This window comes from Argiope bruennichi, chromosome X1 (assembly GCF_947563725.1).
Source record: "Argiope bruennichi chromosome X1, qqArgBrue1.1, whole genome shotgun sequence".
NCBI classification, from domain to species: domain Eukaryota; kingdom Metazoa; phylum Arthropoda; class Arachnida; order Araneae; family Araneidae; genus Argiope; species Argiope bruennichi.
The window spans coordinates 92,602,286-92,626,291 of record NC_079162.1 but is presented as its reverse complement, the minus strand read 5'-3'; the positions used below and the strand labels follow the sequence as shown (position 1 = coordinate 92,626,291).

General features: G+C 30.0%; 1 protein-coding gene across 1 annotated transcript in view; it reads right to left on the bottom strand.

Annotated features, from left to right (window-relative positions):
• Nucleotides 1-24,006, bottom strand: part of LOC129958178 (uncharacterized) — a 70,867-nt gene that overhangs the window by 847 nt on the left and 46,014 nt on the right. The window contains exon 2 of the mRNA XM_056070441.1: nt 838-1,140. Coding sequence (XP_055926416.1) covers nt 838-1,116 — 279 coding nt within the window. The 5' untranslated portion in view covers nt 1,117-1,140. The remainder of the gene's footprint in view (nt 1-837; nt 1,141-24,006) is intronic.

Sequence of the window (24,006 nt, the reverse complement as noted above, 5' to 3'; positions counted from 1 at the left end):
GCCATCTGTTGACATATATCAAACCTATAATGAACATTCGAACATTTTGGAGCTCGTTGTGTAGTTATACGAATTAAAAATTTTAAAAAGCTTTTCTGAAAAAAAATCTAGATACCAACTTAGTATTCAATCAAACTAAGAACGGTAGCATTTTTTCATATACAAATACATTTTTTCTTTGTTGATATGCAGGATGGATCCTAGGTTGATATCTAAACAGAGATAGACATAGAATTCAAATTTTAAAAAATGCTTTAAATCGTAAAAATTATTTTATGTTGTTTCAGTCAGTTAAAAAAAATCTTTAAAAAATAACAAATCTAAACTTTTATACATTCTCTCGGTTCAAATAGTAGTTTAAGTAAAATATTCCAGGCACATTTTAAAGTTCTCTTTTCTATGGCCAAAACCGGCTGATATATGAAGCTTTGAATATCACTATTGTAGACGATTTTAGATCATTTCAACGGCTTTCCCAAAGGAGATCATGTGATCAACGGCCTCCTATTGACCAAGGAACATGTTGATTCATCTAAAATAATGAAATTCAAAGATTCCTAATTTAGCCAGTTTTGATTGCAAAAGGATGCAACTTTTTTATTTAAAGTGCTAAAATATCAAAAATATTTTGACAAATATGAGAACTCTATAAAAATTTAAGTTTATTATTTTTTTTAAATTAAAACAACACGAAATAAACTTTAAGTGGGCGCCAAGTACGTAATCAACTCATCCCTGCCTTTTTACTTGTAAATTCAAATTTGCGAATGCTATAAAAAGTGATTTGTGTATTTATATGCAATGAAAAATGACAAGACAAAAAAACATGGTACTCACGACGTCTAGCTCATCGTAAGAATCTTCAGGATCATCTCCATCATACTCGTCGGGCACCGGAGTGTCGTCACAATAATGTAAGCCATTGAAATTTGGACCGGGATCAATAGGACTTGTTGGAATCTTTTTGAAGACCAAATGTTCGATATTACTTGGAGGCACAGCCCAAGTTTTCTGTTTCTTTTTCTTTCGCTTCTTAGTACTTTCTACCAGAGACATAAGCTTATTCCGATGCTTAGCAATGCTTCGGACAGCGACATTATCAAGCATGTTGGCCATGGACCCCACAACACTTTCAATGATCTGGAAAAAAAATAATAAAAGTTTAATAATAACAGGTTAATGATCAAGTTTCCATGTATTATGCTTCCAGTTTATATATAAAGTTTCCAGTTACCAAAGTATACTGGACTTAGAGATAATGAGTAAACTGTTTATCTTTTTAGAAGAAAATCTTTATCAATATTTTTCAACTCACTCACCCCCACCCCTTAAGACAAACTTAACTCACTCGCACCCACGATTCACACATTCGACATTTTGTTGCTAATTGCTAACCTGATACATCTCCAGCATCGGAAATGAGGCATAAAGTGCATTGATAGTAGTTAGGCATTACATATGTAACTCCGGTGACGTTACAGTGTCGAAAAGGCAATTAGAGACCATTCTGGCTCAAAATGGGTGTTGCTCTGTGCAGCAATTCAATACTTCGGTGTTATAGCAACTCAGATTGCAGTATGTAGTGCATTGATAGCAGTTAGTACACAAATATTTTCGACAATACACTTTCAATGCCTGTGTCGAAAAAACAGCAACAAAATCGAATGCACGTAACAAGCATAAGATCTAAGGTGTTTAATAATAACAACAACAAATATAATGTTTCGAATGGAAGAAATAAGCTAATGAACAATCTTAAACGCAAGAAGTGAGCAAATTAAATGAACGGAAATTCGTCATTGCTAACTGGTTAATATATGAAGTGCATTTCTATAGTACAATCGGTATCTGGGAAACAATAGTGAGTATTTAAACAAAAATCTGCAATATCTCGTTGAATGTTCGAAAACTAGACAGTTGGAGATTGGGAACGGAGCTCGAGGTATTACAAAAGGTAGCACAGCCAGTAGGTATTACAAAACCTACTGGGAAAAATGTGCATTTACTTTTAATTTAATGAAATCAATGATCTTATCTAAAAGTGAATTTACATTACTAGACTAGATTAAACGGAATTAGAGTAATAATAAAACAAAGATGACAATAACCGCTAATGTATGTATATACGTATGTAACATGCCAAATTATTTGTTTGTCCAATAGTTTGAGAGAATGCTGCGTTTCATTCATTTTTCAGCAGTTAGAATTTCCAACGATTGTAATATAATTGTACTAATATTAATCTCATCACTAGAGAACATGACGAAGAAGGGGAAAAAAAATGGTAACATAAAAACATAACATAATTTTTTTATTATTTGTTATTTGAAATATTATTTAATTCACAAAAGTACAATGGGATCCCTCCAAAAAAATCTTAGCAACGCAAATAACACAATTGTGCTAAGATATATTTAAGACATATCAGGTAAAAAAAAAAAAAAGCGGGACTTTTTTGATAATTTATAATGTAATATCATTGAGATTTATGACGAACGAATACATTGTAAGCAATAAATACAACAATCATCCGCGCTTATTTGCATGCAACAAAACTTCATAAACTTAAAAATGCAACAGATAAACCAGTTTCTGATGGTAAAAACAGATACAAAAGCAAACGAAAAATCATTATACTATATTATATTATGTATAAAGGTTAAAAATTGATAATACATGCACCTTTCACCCAATACTTTTTTTTTCCAATTCTTCTGCTTAATTTATGCCAGAATATGAGCCTTTGTAAAAAAATATTTCGACGAAAAAAACAGATTTTAAAAAATTAAAATATGAAAATAATTTTCAATTCATCACATAAATTTATCATATGAATGATCAACGATTCACTATTATGCTATGAGTTTTTCTAAGAACACACACACACACACACACACACACACACACACACACACACAAAAAAAAAATGTTTCAGCTTGCCACTCAAACATAACATAACACCTAAACAAGCTACAGAAATCGCGAAGAGAAGAAAATTCAAAGCAAGTAATTATTTTCTTCCTGGAAAAGATTTTCGCCGGATTTAAAGATTCTTTTTTATTTTTCCAAGAGATTTCAAGTACAAAAGTGATTTTGCAGATTCTTTCCGGCTTTCTAACAAGATATGCTTCAGATTTTTTCGGATGAATAATTTAAGATCCAGGAAATAAATATCAAAAGAAGAATGTGAACCTATGACTTAAGAAGGTGAACTTAATCAAATCAAACTAGTTGAGCGTTACTAGTCATTTAAAACCACTTCAAGTGCATTCTTGATCCTTGTTCGATAAGCAGCTCGTTTTTGAAATGTACGATACTTTATTACAAAAAGTAATAAATACAATGACAAAAAGAATTATTGAAATATCTTTCGGTGCCATTACTTTCAAAATAAAGCTTCAATATTTCAACCGAAGTTCGCCCATAACTTCATTTCCTTATAGAAAAAGAAGACGGTCTTCGCGTGTACACAACCGGATTTAAAATACAAGGACAGCCTTCAACATATTAACGCTCCAGAAGAACTTTCATTTATAAGTTAAACGGATGAAAGTAAACAATAAGCTAAATGGAACGTGCACACCCTCATGTTTAAAAAGAAAATTCTTAATATACTTATCTGATAAGAAACGCAATTATAGGATTAAATTTAAGCTTTAAAATATTCTTGTTAAATTACAAGCAAGAGTTGCTTTGACAAGGACTTTAAAAATTGGGAGAAACCAACTACCCAAAACATTGCAGAAACTCATCATAAGTACAATTGGAAAATATACTTCCGCTTCCTTAAGCAGATATTAAGGAAATGGACCTTTTTTAATAAAAAGATTTTAATAAGGGAGAAAATGTTTTCGCTTAGCCACTTCTCCCAAGCCTCAATTTAAAGTCATTAAGTATTTGGCGGAAAGAAGTTAAAATGAAGATCAACTACTTCTCTTTCTTCCTTCTTGTACTTCTCCAGGGATCGGCGAAATCAATTATTAATCTCGACTTGAAATGGAGTAAATCACTATTTTTAATCAACTGAAAAGAATGCTTCAGTGATATAATTTTTAAATATCGCTGCTGTAACATCAAAATGTCGTAAAAAAAATAAGGCAACTATATTTTGATGTAACAATTGCAATTCCTAACGATATACTGCATTTTTTTTAAAAATCAAACTTGAGTTTTATCTGTTGTTGACACAAAAATTTGAGAATAGATGCTTTTAACTTATATTGGTATACATAAGTTAGATGCAAGTGTAATATATACTTATAATACTTGTATTAATAAAAAAAAATTAACAATTTCAACATATGATTGACATAAAATAATGATATTTATACAGAATTTTAAATGCAACAATATTTTATACGCAATGTTACATTGAGAAAACTTTAAAAATTGTATTTGACTGAAAAAAAAATTGTTTTGTTACTTTATCTCGCCTCCTTGCAATTGTTGGAGCTTTCAAAGCCTGGAACTAAATACTTGTAAAATAAAATTTTACAAATCATTGTCATGAAATATTTAAATATTCTTAACTTCATTTATATATATATATATATATATATTTCTTCATTTGTGGGTAAAAACACTTGAGGTCTTTACTTAATTTTTTGTATTTTTATATTTTTAAATCATCCGACTTTATACAACGGTTATGAATATTTTCAATGTAAACTGCAAATATCATCCTTCAGTGCATTTGCGATCGAAACTTCCTGTGCAAATGTAGACTGTTAATAACATTTATAACTAACACCGAGTGGAAACTTTGTTTGCTTACCATTCTATGATTGCTTGTTTCTGTAAGAACGACATTTCTAAGAAATAATAATAAAGTTAATTATGATAGTGGGGAGAATAAGCATGTGACTTCACATAAAAGTAGTTTCAAAAATTGCTCTATTTCCACATCATTCTTGCTCGCATAAAGTTATAATAAAATGTAATTAATAACAGTTTTTAAAAATTTATTAGAATATTAAATAGCAGAACTTATTAAATTATTATTATTTTTTTAATTTTCAGATATATTTTTAAGCCACTACCAGGTGGCGCTACTATTGCGAAATCAAAAATTAATTTTCAGTTAATCGATTCATTAAATTGAAGTTCAATAAATATTAATCGTGTTTTGTCAACGAGAATGAAAAATATATGAAATTTTAAAAATTTCAAGTGATTAAAAATTCAGTACGCCTAATTTAATTGATGTCTTAGTTACAAAAAACATTAACAACATGTTAACTGACATTTAAGAGCACCAGTTTTCGATGTTTGTCATATCACATTCTTTTTCTTTCTGCAGGATGCTCAATGGATTCTTAATTCATATTGGTACGGCACTATTTTTGCATGATATCCAAGCATGTATACCCCCCCCCCCTTTTTAGAGTTATTTCTTCCAACCGTAACTCGATACTAAAATAACTCAATTTAAACTAAATAATAAGGAGGGGAATATTTTTGCTGTTGTGACTCATAAGCACATCGATTCAGATGCAAATTAACTTGAAAAATAAATGCCCAGTCGTATACACGTAGTAACCTATCTCCTTATAAGCACATACATAAAAGATGTCGAATAAAGGTCAAGAAAATTTCCGCTTCAGTTGCATAGCAAGAACAATACCAAAAGATGGACATGCTTAGTAGTGCATAATGCATCACTTCTATACAGGCAGGATTAGCTTACTCCAGTATTTAATAAGTCAAGGCATATTTAGGGAACGAGGATAAATTATTTATATGCTTTTAAAATTAAGACATAATTCATGATGAGGCCGCAAAATTAGTCTCAAAATAACGAAAGACGATTTGCATAATTCATTTACTTATATATTTAGGCAGCGCACTACAGTTAGAAACAGATGGCAAATACAAAATTTGCGGATAAAAGGAATTTACGATGGTCATATGAAAACCATACGCAACCATCGACCAAAAAGATATAATTAATATTTGCACTATTATAATGGCAACAGCTGTAGAAACGGATAGCAATACTTACACCGTTAACGTTACGGCCCATTTAGCATCGTGAACCGCAACATTTCCCTAAGCAATTCATAGACCAGAAAGCCACATGAATCTTCTTTCTATTTTTTGACCGAATGCACGCAAAATTGGAAGTAGAAATAAAAATTATAAAAAAGAGACGATTTAAAAATAATGTAATGCCACTTCCTCTGAATTTTCTTTCAATTACTTTATAAGCGAGATGTATACGAATAACTTAAAAACCAATGCGGTCGAGAACAGTCATTATATATATATATATATTCCTATTTTTGTAAATTAATGGAAATAACATTCCTTTTAGTTACTGAAGGATTCACTCGTTGCTTCTCTTTTCCCTACGCCAATATGCATTAATAATTATTATGTATTAATTAATAGTTATAAATGTACTAAGAATATGAATTTTCTCAGTTTTTTTTTCCTGTGCTTAATTTGACTTTTGAGCAATTAAAATTTTTTTTAAAATTATGCTTTTTAATTTTTTTTACAGCAATATAATTCAATATAAGAAAAAAAAATGAGCATACTTTTGTAAACAACTAAATACATTTGCATTATTTTTAATGTCTTTCCCATAAGAAAAAAAATAATAGCACAACAAGAAAATAATTCAAAGCGAAAAAAGTATTTTCATACATAAGAGAGATTTCATATTAAAAACAAAAGAAATGAAAAAAAGCCCTCCCCCCCCTAAAAAACCTACCACTAATAGAAGTAAGCATAGAGGGAAAAAAATTGACTAGGGAATACTATTTGAATTGATAATTTAGTTTATTTCAAAAAAAAAAAATTATTGCTTGTCCCAGCTTTCGGCACTTCAACAGCCTTTCGGGCCTTTAATATCCCTCAAAGCCGTTGGAAATTCTATTTGAGGCTGGCCCCCACTCCGACAAAAAAATTACAGTTAAGAAATGAGAATGTTTAGTGGTTTCGTACCCTGTTTACTTGTGGTAGAATAAAAAGAGCCGGCTATTATGCAATTTTTCAAAATTTAATTAATTTGATGGATGGACAGATAATTACGATCTGAAAATATAAAAATAGTGCATTGTCCTTGATAACACATAATTGCGCAAAAATTTTAAAACTTTACTACATTAAGAAGCGAAAGTAAAGTCGATTATAAAATCCCTCCTTTACAACAAAAAACAAGCCAAACGCACGACCATTGTTCATTGTTCGCCTATGCTCTTACATAAAATTTCCGTTAAGAAGAGTATGGGTATATACACTTCCATATACTATTTCAAAACAAATTTTAATACAACTTTTAAAAAAACTCATTTGTATCTAAATTTTGAAATTTTAAGAAACGATTTTAGAATAACTTCGCTAACTGGAAACCTACTATCCATAAATGGGATATTTTCTTTGGTTATTTCTACAATAATAATCAACCAAACCACAATGATATTCTTTAAAAAAAAAATCTTTTGGATGGAATGATCATTATCTGAAAGACAATACGCATCCTTCAACTAGGTCACTATGAACAGAAATGCCGGTTTTATGAGAATTTCCACAGTAAATTACACATGCATTGAAACTAACATGTTTTTCTGAACTGCGTAATTGCAAGGAAGAAGGAGGGACGTCATAATAAATTGGCCTGCATTAAGATTTGCAGCTGCAAAATAATTGGAAACTTAGCAAAAGCTTATTCCTAAGGGAAGGGGGGAGGGGTTAAAGAATCAAGTCAATTTTTATCGGAATTCTTCCTTAACCCCTTAATCGTTGAGAATATGCATCATACGGGAATCGAATTAACACTTCATCTCATAAGATAAAACTACATCATTCCCTATAATTCGATGCAAAACTTACAAATTAAACAAATATCTAAAGTATTCTATGGATTCTTAATTAAATCATTGAAACAGGACATTCCGTAAAAGGTTATCTAATTAGATCATGAAGAAAGGAAAAATATTAGGGGTTAATTGATGGACATTCTCATTCCAGTTTTCCAACGTGAGAAAAAATGCAATATAATCTTACGGATATCAAGAATTAACAATAAAATGATAAAATTAAGAATTAAAAAGTTTTTTTCTTCTCATTTCAGATTTACATAAAAGAAATTTCCGAAACCAAAAACTTAATATATAATGATAAATGATAACCAGAAATACATGATAAAAAAATAGTTCTATGTGTCATCACAGGAATGCTGGTTGTTTCATATAAAATCAGTCATTTTCCCAATTTTGAAACGAGTTTGCAGAAAATATTTTGAAAATAAAAGAATTATGAAGATAATTCTATATATTCTAGCTTCTAACAAAAAAAAAAGACGGGAGACTGACATTTAACCCTATCCACAATATATGTAATCCCTATCTACAATAATAAAGAAAAAAAACTGCCAAATTAATATATATCTATATTCTTTAATACTTTATAGGGCCATGTAGTTCAGACTTAACAACGCAAAACTTACTTAGCTTGAGCACTTTTTCAATTGCAACAATGATCAGATTTTCGTTTCTCGTATATCAAAGGAGAAAAGAAAGACAACTCTCTCCTCCTTCCTTTTTTTTTTTTTTTTTTTTTTTTTTTAAGTGACAGCACACAACATTTGTTTTCAAAGCAAAAATTCTTCGGCTTAAACAATAAATTAGTTGCATTTAGAGCCATTAAAAATATTTGGAATTATGTGACAACATTATAACATTCGCAAACAACAATTTCACAAGAGATGTAGCTAACATATACAAGTATTTTACACCAATAAAATATTTCGGTACATTTAACATACAACATTTTGATTTAATCATTACTGCATCTCTCTCTCAACCCACCTTCCCCTGCCACTCATCTCCTAGCGAGGAAAAGACACAAGTTAAGCAGTGTAATTCAATATTAATCTTTGCCGACCGGATACGAAATCTCTCGGAAAATAAGAATGCGGTCATTTTTCAGATCGAAAATAATAAAAACACTTATCTGAAAGGAGATATAGCTTTTACAGCAAATGTAGAAACCAATAAAACAGATTCGGAGCAAGTTTATCTTGTGTTACACTCACTCATTGGCACCTGTTTAACACATCAGCCGACTTGAATAAGCTTATGACGCAACAAAATTCCAAAGGAAAGAATGATTTTCATTACTGCGCGGTGAGGAAAGATAATCTGATCAAAAAGGTATTGCGCTAACCTTGAATCACTAACAATTGCTACACAAACGAAATCGAAACAAGAAAAGTAGTATATTCTTATCTAAGTTTCTAAAAAAATGAATTAGATAAAAATTCGAAACGCATGAACCTCGGCAGATTGTATCAAGAATTTTAAGTCTTTTCATAATCCTAATACAAGAATTGAAAATCACATGCTTATTTCATTACTACTGTGTTTACAAATATTAAAAGATAGCATAAAATACAAACTTTGGAATGTATCTATATATACACACAGTATTACCTACCTTTTACTACTTTTCAAGGGACCAAAGGAACCGAGGTGAACCCCAGAGAAAGCACAAAATCATTGGAAATTAAAATAATTGACAAAACAAACAAAACAAAAAACATGTAGCCCAACTAGAATCAACGGTCCATATTTACCATATTTATTATAATGGTCTATTTTTACTATATGCGAAATCTCAGGGCCCGTGAAATGCATCAATGTCTTCTTGTCTCCCAACATCCTTCATTTTCGTGAGAAATCTCAAATACTATTTCACTGTACATTCTCAATAAGGAAAACCTTGATAAAGACTCCAAGCCACAACCATTTTATCGATTGGATAATCTTTATTTTTTTTAAATGAAAATCCATGACCTCTCGATATATCATCAATGGTCATCTGCATTTTCGAGAGAAAATTCAAAAACGCCATTTCTCATTGTGCATTGATTATAAAATAGCATCTTGACAGAATCCGCCAGCTATAACCACTGTACGTAATATTTATTTCATACGAAAGATCATAGCCTCTAAATATATTATAAATAGTCATCTATCCTCCTCCACCTTGCCCCTTCATTTTCAAAAGGAATGACAACATAAAACTTTGACAATTCCCAATCTCATACAACAACTAGATGGATATCGCCAATTTTATCTACCAATTAATTTAGCCAATTTGTAAGTATAGCTAACCAATCAGAAAGCTCAAGGTTCATAGTGGATACATAATTTAAAGTAATGCTTTCTTTTGTAGTGATAATCTGATCCAGTTCATCGCTGACATGATTTAAATTAAAACTAATAGGGTAAGATAATAGTTAGGGGTCGAAGGCGGGCTAGTTACCACATATCTAAGAGTACCATCACAAAGTATAATAAATGATAATAAATCCTAGAAACGAGAACGTAAAAGCCGGATAATAATGTGAACAAAATAAATCAAAACAACAAAAGGAAACAAGGTTGCATCAGGAAAACAAAAGGCACGCAATCTATTTTAATGCATAAATGGAGAAGGAAAAATGTATGGAATACATTCTTGCGTCTTTTGAAATTTATTAAAAACAAAAGATAGACTGAAATGTATCCATAGCAGGTCTTAAATTAAACAAAACTGAAAACACTGCAATTCTAGCCAGAAATAAATCTCGTTTCTTCCTTTCTAAGAAAGCAGCTCAGTGCTTTCAAAAGATACTTACACATCCTGATTTGCTTAGTTAAAAATACCATTTACAGAAAACTAAACACATTACCGTTTGCTTAGGTTTTGAGGCATTGAAAAAGGAAGCAATAAAAAGATAGCAAATGACACTGTCAAGCTGTTACAACGGAGCAAAAAGGACGACTTTTCTAAAGCGTTCAGCTTCAAGGGGCGGGGGGAGGTCAGAGTGTAATTAGTTTTAGTTTTTCTTAAAAATAAAGAGCAACCTTCGTTAGAAACAACGTCATTAAATATTAATCAATACCTCCGAGTTTTCCCATAACTAAATGGATGTTTCTACAGATTATACATTTAAAAATTACACACAGGAGGAAAAATGAGACAAATAGCAAGCATTAACTAAATGTAGCTGCATTAAATAAGTAAGCCAATTTAAAAAATATTAGCAGATATGAATGGTTGAAATAGGTAATTTGAAAATTCTAGCAACATTTATTCAAGAACTAATTGAAATCATGCCAAATTTCCAAAATCAATTGCGGAATCTCTAATCTGAACGCAGAGATCTGCCAAGAATGCTTTGCAACACATTGTTGTTAGGACCAAACAAAAATAAATTTATGCTTCAAAAGTGCATAAAATAAAAAGAAAATATCTTCGCAACAACAAATTCGTTTTTTTTAAAGATGAAAAACATTTTTACACTAATTAAAATAGTTAACATTATAACATTCCATATAGAAGAAAATAGGCCATTTTACAAGAAAACTTTTGTATATATCATTACTGTAATATCAAAATGAATGTCCACTCACTGCAAAATATGAGATATTTTGATATAACCATAGAAACTACAAGCTTTATACAGCATTTTGTAACAACATACAAAAATTTGAGAGCAGATTTAGCTGACCTATACAAACGCTTTGTAACAAAATGTTTCGGGCAAAATTGACATATGATATTTTTATATAACAGGAACGATATCAAATATTTTAATGAAGAAAGCAATCCTACACTTGCGATAAAAAAAAGTTTAAAAACTCATTGTTTCAAAATGGTATAGTTTCCGGATCTTGAAGAAATAGAAGTTTGCTTTTCAGTCGCGATACTTCTTAGAATTTTCTTCAAATAAAAATCAACAAAGCTCTGTATCTATTATGACTATTACGAAGTTAAAGAAAGTTGCAAAAGTGTAATAACATCATTTTCTTAGAAATAAGTTGTGAATAAACTATTCAAGACTGGCGTATTTTGTTGTCAGTTAAAAATTTCTATAACTCTTTTGAAATGAAACCGATTATGTATTGCTTTGAGGACAATTGCAATAGTAGTTGGCTAGTATAGCAATAACTGGTGCATAGCCTTTTACATAGACAAACAAGAATATGGCTGCAATTTAAACAGAAAGATCAATGAACTAACTACGGCATTCAAGTCAATCAACAGATTAAACTTCAAATGATTGTATAATTTTACTTCCGGTGAATAATCGGTAACGCTCTTCCTCGTTCGTAAAAGAAACAACAAAAAATGGAAAAAGAGAGAAAGTTCTAATTAATAACGGACCTACATTCGCTTCTAATTATTAAGATCCACAGTACAATGCACTGACTCAAAATACGTTTGTGAGCAAGAGGTTAACATTAAAAATAGAATTGTGGTCACTTCTTACTGGTCATATTTTAGAAAGAAAAGTCATGCTAAGATTTTTCAGGGGGAAGGAGGATGAAAAACTATTTTCAGAGGGGGAGAGGCAGCCACTTGTATGTATGACTGTGCCTTTAAGAATTTTAAGAATCCTTCAGAGAGGGTACAGGGAATAGAAATCCGGAAGACGATCACCAACAAAGAATGCAAATTCAAAAGGCCGTCAAACGTTTAACAAAAGAGTCAAGATAAAGATAAATCTCCCTTTTTTTTTTTTAACACTACGTAAAAAAAAAAATTTTTTTACTAAACAAGTAACCGTATACTCTAAAAACATTAATTGACATTTAAGTAGTGATATAAAAAGAAGGTAAGATTAGAGATAATTTTCAGCTGAATAAAAATCAAATGGACTTTTTAATAGAAATCTCGAAACAAATATCTATAAAAAAAAAAAAAAAAATTGGCAGACTGAAGTAGCATTTAAAACAACAAATTCTCACAAATAATCCTTTCTACTACATACTACAAGCAAATTATCTAGTACAGTGTTACAATACCACTTATAAAATAAATAGACCAATTCTTTTGATGAATAAAATAAAGTTAATATATAGCCTCTTATTTCTCAAAAGCAAGCTTTTTATTACGTCATTAAACAACTCCACTGAATTTCAAATCGTACTTTTGAAAAACGCGTGGTATTTTTTCGGACAGAAATATTTCCAGAAAGAACAGCAACCAACTACGAATCTCGCAATATTTTTCCATTATCAATCAAAAGATCAAACCCAGATGTTTTCTGACTAAAAGAAAGAGAAAAAAACATAAGTGTTTTGCAATTAAAAATAAGATTCCAAATGACAAACATGGCATAAAACGATCATTTTATGAACGTACGTTTACTCAAATTCTGGTTTCTGCTGTGTTTCTGATATTACGTTGATGTACAATGAAAGCAGGACATTTATCTACACAGAAAAATGAATCCGAGTTTATTTTCTATTTGACATGCTACAAAGACATTTGAAATCTCATAATCAACGGTTATAAAAAATATGTAAATAATTATTAGCTAGATGAGTTGAAGTTTGCAAATGATTTAAAAATAATTTTAGATTGAAATATATTTCTTTCATAACTTCATTTCTTTCACCCGATTTGTTTGTTTTTAAAATAATTAAAGAATCGCTGGTGTTCAAATCCATTGTTTCTTGTTTGACTATCATTTGAATAAAATGAGTGAAAATGAAAGATCAAAGGTCAAATATGTAATATTTAGAGATTTCCAAACAGGATTTCATTGCCATTGTTGAATTTTTTTAATTCTAATTTCTCCTATCAACATTGATGCATCTAATAGCCATTACAATAAAGTATAATGCTTCTAAATAAAGTCTGCATAATTCAACTTTTCCTATACTCATTCCATACGAATTTGGCCATATAAACAAAGTAATTCATTTCATAAGCGCAGAAGAATAAACAATTGTAAAGAAAATTTTACAATTAACATAAGAAATAACAATAGGCATTAAAATAAAAAGAACCTCATCCATTTCGACGTAACCAAACACAAGCAAGTATGCCATTATGAAGATCCTGAGTAATGAATAATAGACAAGAATGACGTAAGGCACGCACCTTATTGCTCATCATAAAACAAACGAAGTACAAAAAGTAGTCTTGTACGTCAAAAAAATGACTGGATGATGCTATTCAACTCTCATTACACCCCACGCAAATTATGACGAGAGAAGATTCAACTTCTAACTGAAGGCATAGAAAAGGTTTTTTCAAGGAGTTTAAGGGTCTATCCGAAATACTCTCAAAATCGATTCATCTATATAACAATTTTCTCAAGTTATATGTTGATACTAAAAAAATTTTTAAATCAAATAATATTAGCAAGAAACAGAATGAGTTAAATAAGTAATATCATCAGCTCCTGCATTTTTCATCAGACCCTGATCAAAGCTAATGCTGAAATGCATGGCTTTAACTCAATAGCTACTACTTTTTCCCTTTTAATCTCAGCAGCTGGCAGGACAGGAACCTGCAACAAACAGTATAAAACATCACTGCGAGGGGGGGGGGTACTATTACAGGAACGCAACAGAAATGACAACTAACAAAATCATCAATTTCACGCAGGTGTATCTTCAATTTTCAAATGGCACAATGGTTAATCTGTCCCCCCCCCCTCCAACAACAACGTTACCTTCATTAGAGGCAGATGACTCTGAAAAGAGGAAAACCGTTAGAAATAACGCTTCAAACATCTCCAAAAGAAAAGAAAATAGCTGGGAACCAAGTCACTAACCTACTAGACACGCAAGATAAAATCAAAACTCATCAGCTGCAAAGAAATTTCTGAATTCAATAATGACATTCGCAATAAAACTAGAAGACTATGTATTTTCAAGTACTGATGACTTTTTTTTTTTTTTTTTTTTTTTTGAGTTAATGCAAAAAAGTGGGAATTTTTGTTTACAAAAAAGAAAAGATAAGCCCAATCGCGCTCCTCCACATTTAAACGGTCACAGTTCCGCTTTGTAATGTTGATGCTTCCTTGACCTACATCAAATCTTCAAGGAAATCCATTCTTAAATGCAATTACAGTCGTTACCTGTTCATTAAAAAAGGGAAAGCAACGTCAACGAAAGTGAAAATTATACATAGACGTTAATTAAATAAAATGAATCAGGAAAAATGCTTAAGTAGTGGGAATATCTTCAGAAAAAGCGCAGTTTTCAGAACGGTAAAAAATGTAAAGCTGCAATTAAACAACCTAATTTTGGTATTTCAGCTTCATCCTCTAATTTCCGAAAGGAGTTTGATTTGATAAGAACCATAAATTAATTTTTAAAATACAAATTATTAACACAAAATTCGGCATTCAACTTCAAATTTCAGGAAAATTTTACATTTTGCAATATAAAACAATTCACAACAACATTCGCGCTCCGTAAATTTTAGACTCAAATATTCTTTTTAAAACTATTATTTTCAACTTTTGTATTTAGTAAAAGATTACACAAAATGGCTTAAAACAATTGAAAGAAATAGAAATGAAGCTTATTAGGAGGGAGGAAATGGCATAAAACAAGCACTTACAATAGCAATACAATAATTCAAAATTCAGTGAACATATACTTTCATTAAAGTACATCCATTATCAAAAAATATCTGATAGATAAAAGAGCAACCAAATACGTTAATGGAATATAACGACTATAAACATTCATTTTACTGTATCAATATAAAAAACTTCGGAAATAGATAAAAAGCAACAAATATGTTCAGCCCCTATAATCTCTCTAACAAAATTTGTAATATTGTGTTTCCCAAAGAAAAACTGTTTTGGCTAAACGATTTCAGGCTTAAATTTGGAATGTAACATTCTACCCATCTCAACAAAGATTAGTAAACCATTCGCAAAGACAAATCTGAGTACTCACTCCAGTAATTAGCGCAAAGCGTTGATATTTAATAGATGATAATTAGCCATTTTAGACTTAAAAATTCTTCGACTAGTTTGGAATATAACGGTTGATCACGGACACATATGTACAATGTACAATCGCCAATAAATGTTCAGCATCAAACAAGAACAGAAAAAGCGTCTGAACGTGAGCGTTTACACTCAGAAACCAATTTAACATGAATAATGTATGCAAATTAGGAGTGATTACCATATAATCATACCGAAAAATTGATAAATAATAATAAAAGACTGTTGTACATTTATAAAATCTATTACTGCATATTATGCGTGAAAAATTTGACTGAAAAGCCTTCACAAATTTTGAATATAGGACTTTCGGATGTACATAAAATAATGGAAGCGCATCAGTGTATATTTGAGAAGTATTTGAAAGCAACACAATTGATGGCATTTCAAGATAAACTACTAAGCATAAATTGGACCTCCATGCTAAGGTCTGTCATCAATAACTATTTCTGTCTTATAGAAAAATAAAATGATAGATGCGTCTTCATCATTAAAATGGCAACAGTATATCTGGCTGTTGAAAATCTGAACAAGTAACCAATTCTGAAAGGTCTCGGAACAGACTCTTCATCTATCATTGTATCAATTGGGATGCCGAATAAACACTGGAGTGGAATTCTTATTCTGTACAGATAAAAAGATCAAACGTCTCAATTGCTACAGATCACGAAAACAATAAATGAGTGGAGAAAATAATCAGTTTGAACCAAGATATCAATTACACCGTGCTGATAATAGATTGGGAACCAAAAACAGAATAAATGGACACTAAGTGAACAGGTGCCGTGTTTCATGATAGAGAGGGCAGTATTATTTAGTTTTTTTTTCACGCATTATTTAGATTCTTTTAATAGTTGGACGCCGGATGGCAATCGATGTCTATATCAATTTGCTTATCATAAGTATCCTGTGATTTCAGTACCCTTCCCCCAAACAGGGAATAAACATTTCCAGAATAATAATAATGTCCACACCACTAATTTCACAAACGACTTGAAAAGCATGATGAGTTCTTTATGTCATGAACAATACCTCCCATTTCATTGGATCGATGCAATTAAATATTTAGTAAAGGAAATCGGAAAAGATATCAAGCGGTGAAGAATCAGGAAACCATCAAATATCATCACTATACATTAGAGATTGAGAAAGTAATCCGTAGAAAATGGTGTCATATTTATCAGGTCTCATATCAGTATCAGACCAGTCAAACCCACTACAGTAGTATCGCCGGTAATTTACAGATAATATAAGCAACTAAGGTATAATAAACTGGTTGCTGGATACACTTTTAATAAGGAAAAGTATATCATGTGGCGATGCACATACATATAATGAATAAAAAAAATATTACTTAAGCAAAGTGAGAAAAGGAAACATAAAAATAATAACAATAAAAGAAAACGAAGTAAAACATGCACATATTTGAAACAAGGAAGAGATCATATTGACAACCGTCTCTAATATTATCTCTCATAAATTTTTAATTATACAGAACAGGTAACTTGATACTTCACGTAATTCCATACACAGTAGTAAAAGAAAAACTAATGACATTGAACGAAAAGTCTTAATCTTGAAGCAGTTTGGATTGAAAATAAAGGTGAAAGGTGTCTTTATAATTAAAAAGGCAGATTTTATATGACTTGACAACTTCTGAAAAATATCAATCTCTCGATAAACGTCAATAGCAGAATATACAAATTAACAAGCATAAAAATATTTCCTCTTTTGATTATGAAAACATTTATTTCCCTCTAGGGAAAATAGGATTCTCATCTACAAATACACGACAATTAAGTCTACATAAAAAAAACAAATATGAAAACTAAACTAGTTTATCAGAGAATGGATGCTTCAAACGATTGTTTGAAAACCATGCGAAATGACTTAAATTTCTTCTTTTTATGTAATGAAGAGCTGCTACAATCATTATCTGTTAGTGAATTCAAAAAATTTTAATTATTGCTATACTAGTTAGAACACAGATCAAGTCATTTTCATTATGTTCAGTATTTCACACTAGCATGTATTTAAAATAAACGATTAGAAAGATAATGACAAGAAACATTAGCAGGGAAAATAGAAACGGTATAGTAATAAAAAAATAATTACGCCTACGCAATAGCTATTGCACATTTTAAAGGTCATTTTCAACAGAATGTCAACAATTTTTTCGCTTTACAATGTTTTCTGTTTCATCTTATTGCTCAATTCTTTTAACCCGTTAAGTTGATTAGATTACTGCCAGTCTCTAATAATCTTGCATTCAAGTTGAATTCAAAAAAGCATCGCAGAATTCATTTTAATCAATATTTTTATATTAAATAAAATTTCTACCATTAGAATTAATGCGACGCGGATATTCAAAACAAAAATAAATGAGCAATTTTAAATAAAATGAACAGAAAAAATCTGGGGGTTTGGTTCTCTCAATTAAGAATATACACTATTCGGTTATTACATTTAATTTGCAAGTGCTAAATAATAAACTTGCAAGTGATTCTCTACCGTTCATCCATATTGCATCAATACTGAAGTTGAGGTGAATAGGGTGAGGTGAAGTGAGGTAATAATACAATAAAATGACGATTTTCAAAAAAAATTTAACAATGAGTCATTAAAAGGTCAAAAGTAAAAAATTAAGCTGCTTTCACTGCTTGAGATGAAATTAAAAAGGCAAGTTAAAAAGATAAAGAGAATACAACAAAAATAAAGTTAGCAAAATTTACAGTCACAATGAATATGCAATGCACTTTTAACTTTTAATTCGTAACTTTTAAGTTTTATAAACTTTTTAATTCATTTTTTTTAAATTCGGAGAACATAAGAGATAGTGCGGAAATATACTTCCATTAGAATTACAGCGAATTTAAAACTTGATGCTCAAAAATTTAAAAGCAAACTTTTATACTAAAATCTCAACCAAGAAAATGGATCAAATTGGATTACAAGAAGGAAGAGCATTGTAACATTTTTATTTAATAACACTAAAATTTGAAAGAAATGGTTTAGTGATAAAAATATTTAAAAAATTATTTCACATAATTTTTCTGAAGTATTGATAAAAACCTTACAAATTTCTCAAGTTAAAAACAAAAATTAAAAAAGAACAGAAAGTTTTTGTAAATTACAAAAATTTGCTTCGAGAAGAATTTCAACGTTATTTTTCTTATTCTGAAACTAGAGTAACTTTGATATTCTTTAACGATTATTTTTATTAATTATCTATTAAATCAATAGTCAAAAATATATTTCATACTATTGATCAAGTACTATAAAAATTCGTAATGACACTAGAACTGAATTCAAAATTAACAGAAATATAACAAACAACTTAAGAAAGATATTCAAAGGAAAGAATACTAGAGTCCAAAAAAATTCTATATCATAGCAATCAACATCTGCTCCATGTACTTAAAATACAAATTAGAACAAAATAGAAAAACGATCAATCATTAAATTCGACACTATTTAAAAGACGAGTTTCTGTAGCATTTACTTATTTAGTTCAATAAATAAAAAAGCTCCTTCAAAAAGAAGTAATAAAACAAGGAAGAAAATAGGAAATATTAAGGACCCATAATTTTCGCCAATAGTCGCCAACTCGATCGAAGCATTAAACGGAAGAGGATACTTGTAAATATGTGCATCAAGTGTCAAGAAACAAAAGCGACATCATTTAAGACCAATCCATTCAATGCAGATATTAAAAACAGCGGAGATCATAAAATGAACAATAGAGTTACTGCCCATCTTGAATAAAAGGATAATCAAAGGCGATTCGAATGAGTTGTTTTAAGTGGATACTTCATAAAGGATGCTTTTGGATTAAAGGATGGATCCTTCTTCAGTTTCTACCAAATATTACCTCAAAGAAAGACGAAAGGCACTTTATAGATAAGAAAACTAAGCAGTTTTTACAAATTTATTTATTTTTCGTAATTCATGAAGGTTTTCTTTAAGGAGAGGAAATAACTTTTTCTTGAAGAGATACCGATGGTTAGATGACACTTGAAAACGCGTCAAGATGTTGTGAACTATAAGTAAATGAAGCATATTTCCGTTTAACAAGCAATAATCAATTTCAATTTTGCAGATTTCAGAAGAGGAAGAAACAACTGAATTCTTTTGCAATCGTTAATGAATATTTCTGTTTCCTTTTTTTTTTCTTTCGTATCTGGTATAAACGCTTGTGTGTGTGTGCGCGTGCGTGCGTGCGCATGTGGTTTTCGACAGAAACGATAGTACATGCAATGTCCTCTTCATACGCCAACATTCAAATCATGATTATGATTTTCGGTTACTACCATTCTTTACATTACTGGTAAGAACATTCTTAGAAAATAACAAAAAGGGGCACACACTTTGTTATACAAAAATTTTAGATGTCTTGCTGGGGACAAACTTTTTTCTGTTGATCTCTTTAGCAAATAATTTAGTCAAATTCCTGAATTGCTCCTGAAATATATAATAGTCAATGAATAAAACGAACTATGTGAAACTATACCAGATGCAGCTGTTCTATAAATTCTAAAAATGTCTTGCATATTATCCACAGACTTTTCACTTTAATAGAAATAATTTTAAATGAGCATTAATGTTCAACTTTATTTCAAATCACATAACATTGAATACCCGATCAATCTTTGCAAGACATTCAAAAATTATGCAAAAATTACGAATTTTAATTACTAATACACATTAAGATTTAAGCACATTATTTACAAATCTGATGTCAATGTTTCCGGTTATTTTCTAGATTGACTTTTTTTAATGTAGAATTCCTATTATGAAACTAAGATTTAAAAATTTCTACAATTTATAACCGAAATGCTTTCATTCAATCAAGAAATTAATTCATTAAGATATGACCACAACAGATCAAAGAGATTCGGTTTCACAAAGAGTGAGCCAAAAAAAAAAAGTTCAAGGTTAGATACCGATTTTATTATGGACGGGATTATACGCACTATGTAATCCTTCAAAACGAAACAAAAAGTTAAAACAATTTTCCACATTTAATTAATGTCTCGGTATTTCTACGGTGATAACAAGTCCACATCCAAAAGAATATTCCGATAATTACCGCAAACCAATTATAACTGAATCATTAATAGTAAAAGCGGACCACACCCTTAGTACGACTTCTAAAAATAATGAAAGCAACCATATCATTAAAACGGTAACTACAAAAAAAAGGCAATGAGAAAAACAACATAGGTGTGTAAAAAAAAAAAAGGGCATAGTTAAAAATGATTACTGTTTAGCAATAAATAAATTCCAAAGACACGCGAGACCATTATTTTCACTTTGACAATGGCGAGTGAATATCTCCGTAAACGAATTACTTTCCCCTGAAAGAAATTACGCACACGACAGCTTTCCCATTAGTGACAGGAAAGGAAAGCTTATGAATTAATTTGTTAGTACATCTTCTAATGTTGCCGGTTAAAACCTATTAAGGTTAATGAAATCATTTAACTTCATCTGTATTAAACAGCTGACTTGTTAATGATGGCATGAAAAAGCAACGAATCGGTCATTTTATTTTTCACGTTGTTGTCTTTTTCTATGACAAAACCATGTAGAGAAAAATTATGTACAAATGTAGGGGTTTGTTTTTTTAAATAAGTTAATCTGCATAGTGACAGATGTATGCGTTTCATTTGGACAACTACCTTTCTGAGGGGAAAAGGTAATTTTTCTATCATAATATGTGAGGGATCTCTACGATAATCATGGCCCAGTAGCTAATTCATCAACTGTTAGAAATAGACATTTGGAAAAATGGTCTAAATGATATAAAGCATTGATAAAATGATATTGCATTTTATGTAGTTTCACATTTAATCCTAGAAAAGCGTGACTATTTTTTTTTTTTTTTACAAAAAAATGTGTTTGGAATAAATGCACATAATTTAGGAAAATTATTTTTAAAAATTATTTCTTTCGTGAAATTTTTTTTTTTAAATTAAATGCAATAAAAATAAAAGTCCCTTTTTACCAATGAGTTTTCTTACAATGCAATATATTATATATATGATAATATTTTTAATGGTAAAGCTATTCATATAACAGCCGTCTTGGTATTTCTCCCAACCGAAATTTAATTGTAGTACTGCTATTGGATATATCAGTGTTTTCTACAAATACTTATCAAAAAGCATATTATAAAGCTTATAAATTAACAATTAATTATAGAAATTAACAATTACGTAAAGCTTATAAATGAGAATGAAAACGTGTAGCCAAAATGTAGAGTTTAAACAAATTAAGAAATCGATCCATTTTTAATACAAACATTTTTAATAAAAAGTTCTATTCTTCTGCGATCAAAATTGATAGAATTATGCAATATTGAATTTAGTTTATTTATGATAATCAACAGGTCTAGAAAAAATATCGAATGTTGATGGGGTGATATCCTTCGACTCAGCAACCGAAATCGGTTTAAATCGCTGAAAATAGTGATAGGCTAGGCTCCATAACTCGGTTTATTTTAGTTGCAGAAGTGTGGAATCTTTTTTTTTTAATTTTAATGCATTAACAATGTTTTGCTCAATATGACAAATAGAATCCGAGAACTAAAAAAAATTTAAGAAATCTTTCAGAAGTTTAGTTATTAATTCAAGCAATAACAAAAATTCTTTTATAAAGTATTTTTTCTAACTGGAAATATATGCCCTATATCTAACTGTTTAGAAATTACTTACTGGACCACGACTAGAATATATATATATACACACAGAGAGAATACGAAAATTATTCCTTAGAAAGCGAATATTTAACTAAATTTTTTTAAACTAATATAAACTATATAATACACTACTTACAATTAAGGGGAAAAATTCCATTACTGATTCAAAATTACATCAAAAAAGAATGTGTCTAAATTTTTAAAATCTTAATACTTCATCATTAATTGTTTCAAAATTAGCATTAAATACAAAAAAAAACATAGGTGAAAAATTCAATTCACTTTTTTTAAAACTTTCAAGTTACTAATATGCAAAGGACTTTAAGATTATTGAAATTTTGCACAAGAATAACAAAAAATGAGATAGCAGTTAGAAGAGGGAAAGCAGGCCATCATTCTAAGCTTCAATGTAAAAAGAATAATATATTTTCCATAAAGCCCGGAATGTTTAAAGTTGGTTATTACTATTACTAAATAGTAATAGTATTAACCAACACTATTCCTATTACTAAATTTTGTTTTCGACCAGTTAGTACTCAAGAATCAGTACTCAATCAGTATCAGTATCATCAATCAAGTCAGTACTCAAGAATGAGAGTATTATGTAAAAATGAGGAACTTTTAGAAAACATGAAGTACTTTTCAGAAGACAGCTGATTCAACTCAAAATACAAAACCGGATCCCTCTCCCAGAACTCTACACAGTTCTTTTCATACTTTAGCTGTCCTACGCAGAAAAACACACACAAACAAACAAAAAACTTTTCATAAGCGTTGCTTCACTTTTTGACCAATATAGTATCCGCCGTTCTAACGACCCTACGGTAGATAGACAAGTATATCATCATTACAGCATTATCATTTGTATACCAAGATAGTAGTAAGGCAATCATCGAAATGTCAGATTGTTGTTTTTTCATTGCCCATAGTATACAAGTCTTATCAGCCAGTCACAACAATGAATGTGTAGAAAAATCACTATGCTTTGTCTATTCCTTTCTCCAAAGGCCGACATCACGTCATTAACACAATAGAGTGGATATAAATGTTAGATGAAGATATGTTAAGATACCAGATAAAGACGTGAAAATAAATTTTGCTTTTGTACGATCAAAGTACATAACAATTAGTTTAATAATATATATGGATCGAATCGACATGCAATTGTCTTCCTCACCTGGGATCATTAAGAAACCAGCATGAAATGAAATCTGAAATTTAACTCGTGAAAAATGGGTTCATTATTCTTTTTATTTGCAATAATTCTAAAATAATTCTAGGAAATTTCTAATCAAGACTTGAAATATTGTGGCTAACACTTGGAAAAAAAACTGATCATAAAAAAAATTGCTTATAAGGTACTTTCCAATGAAACGCACTATATTTCCATCAAATAGATTATAGCGTTCAAGCCTTCAAAGTTAACTGAAAAACTACGATAAAGCCAATATTTGTTTCAATTAAATTGATAACGTTAACAAAGTTCCTGTTTCTTTTTTAAACACATACCATATAAAGGTGCGAAAAAACTGATGATATTTATGGCAATATA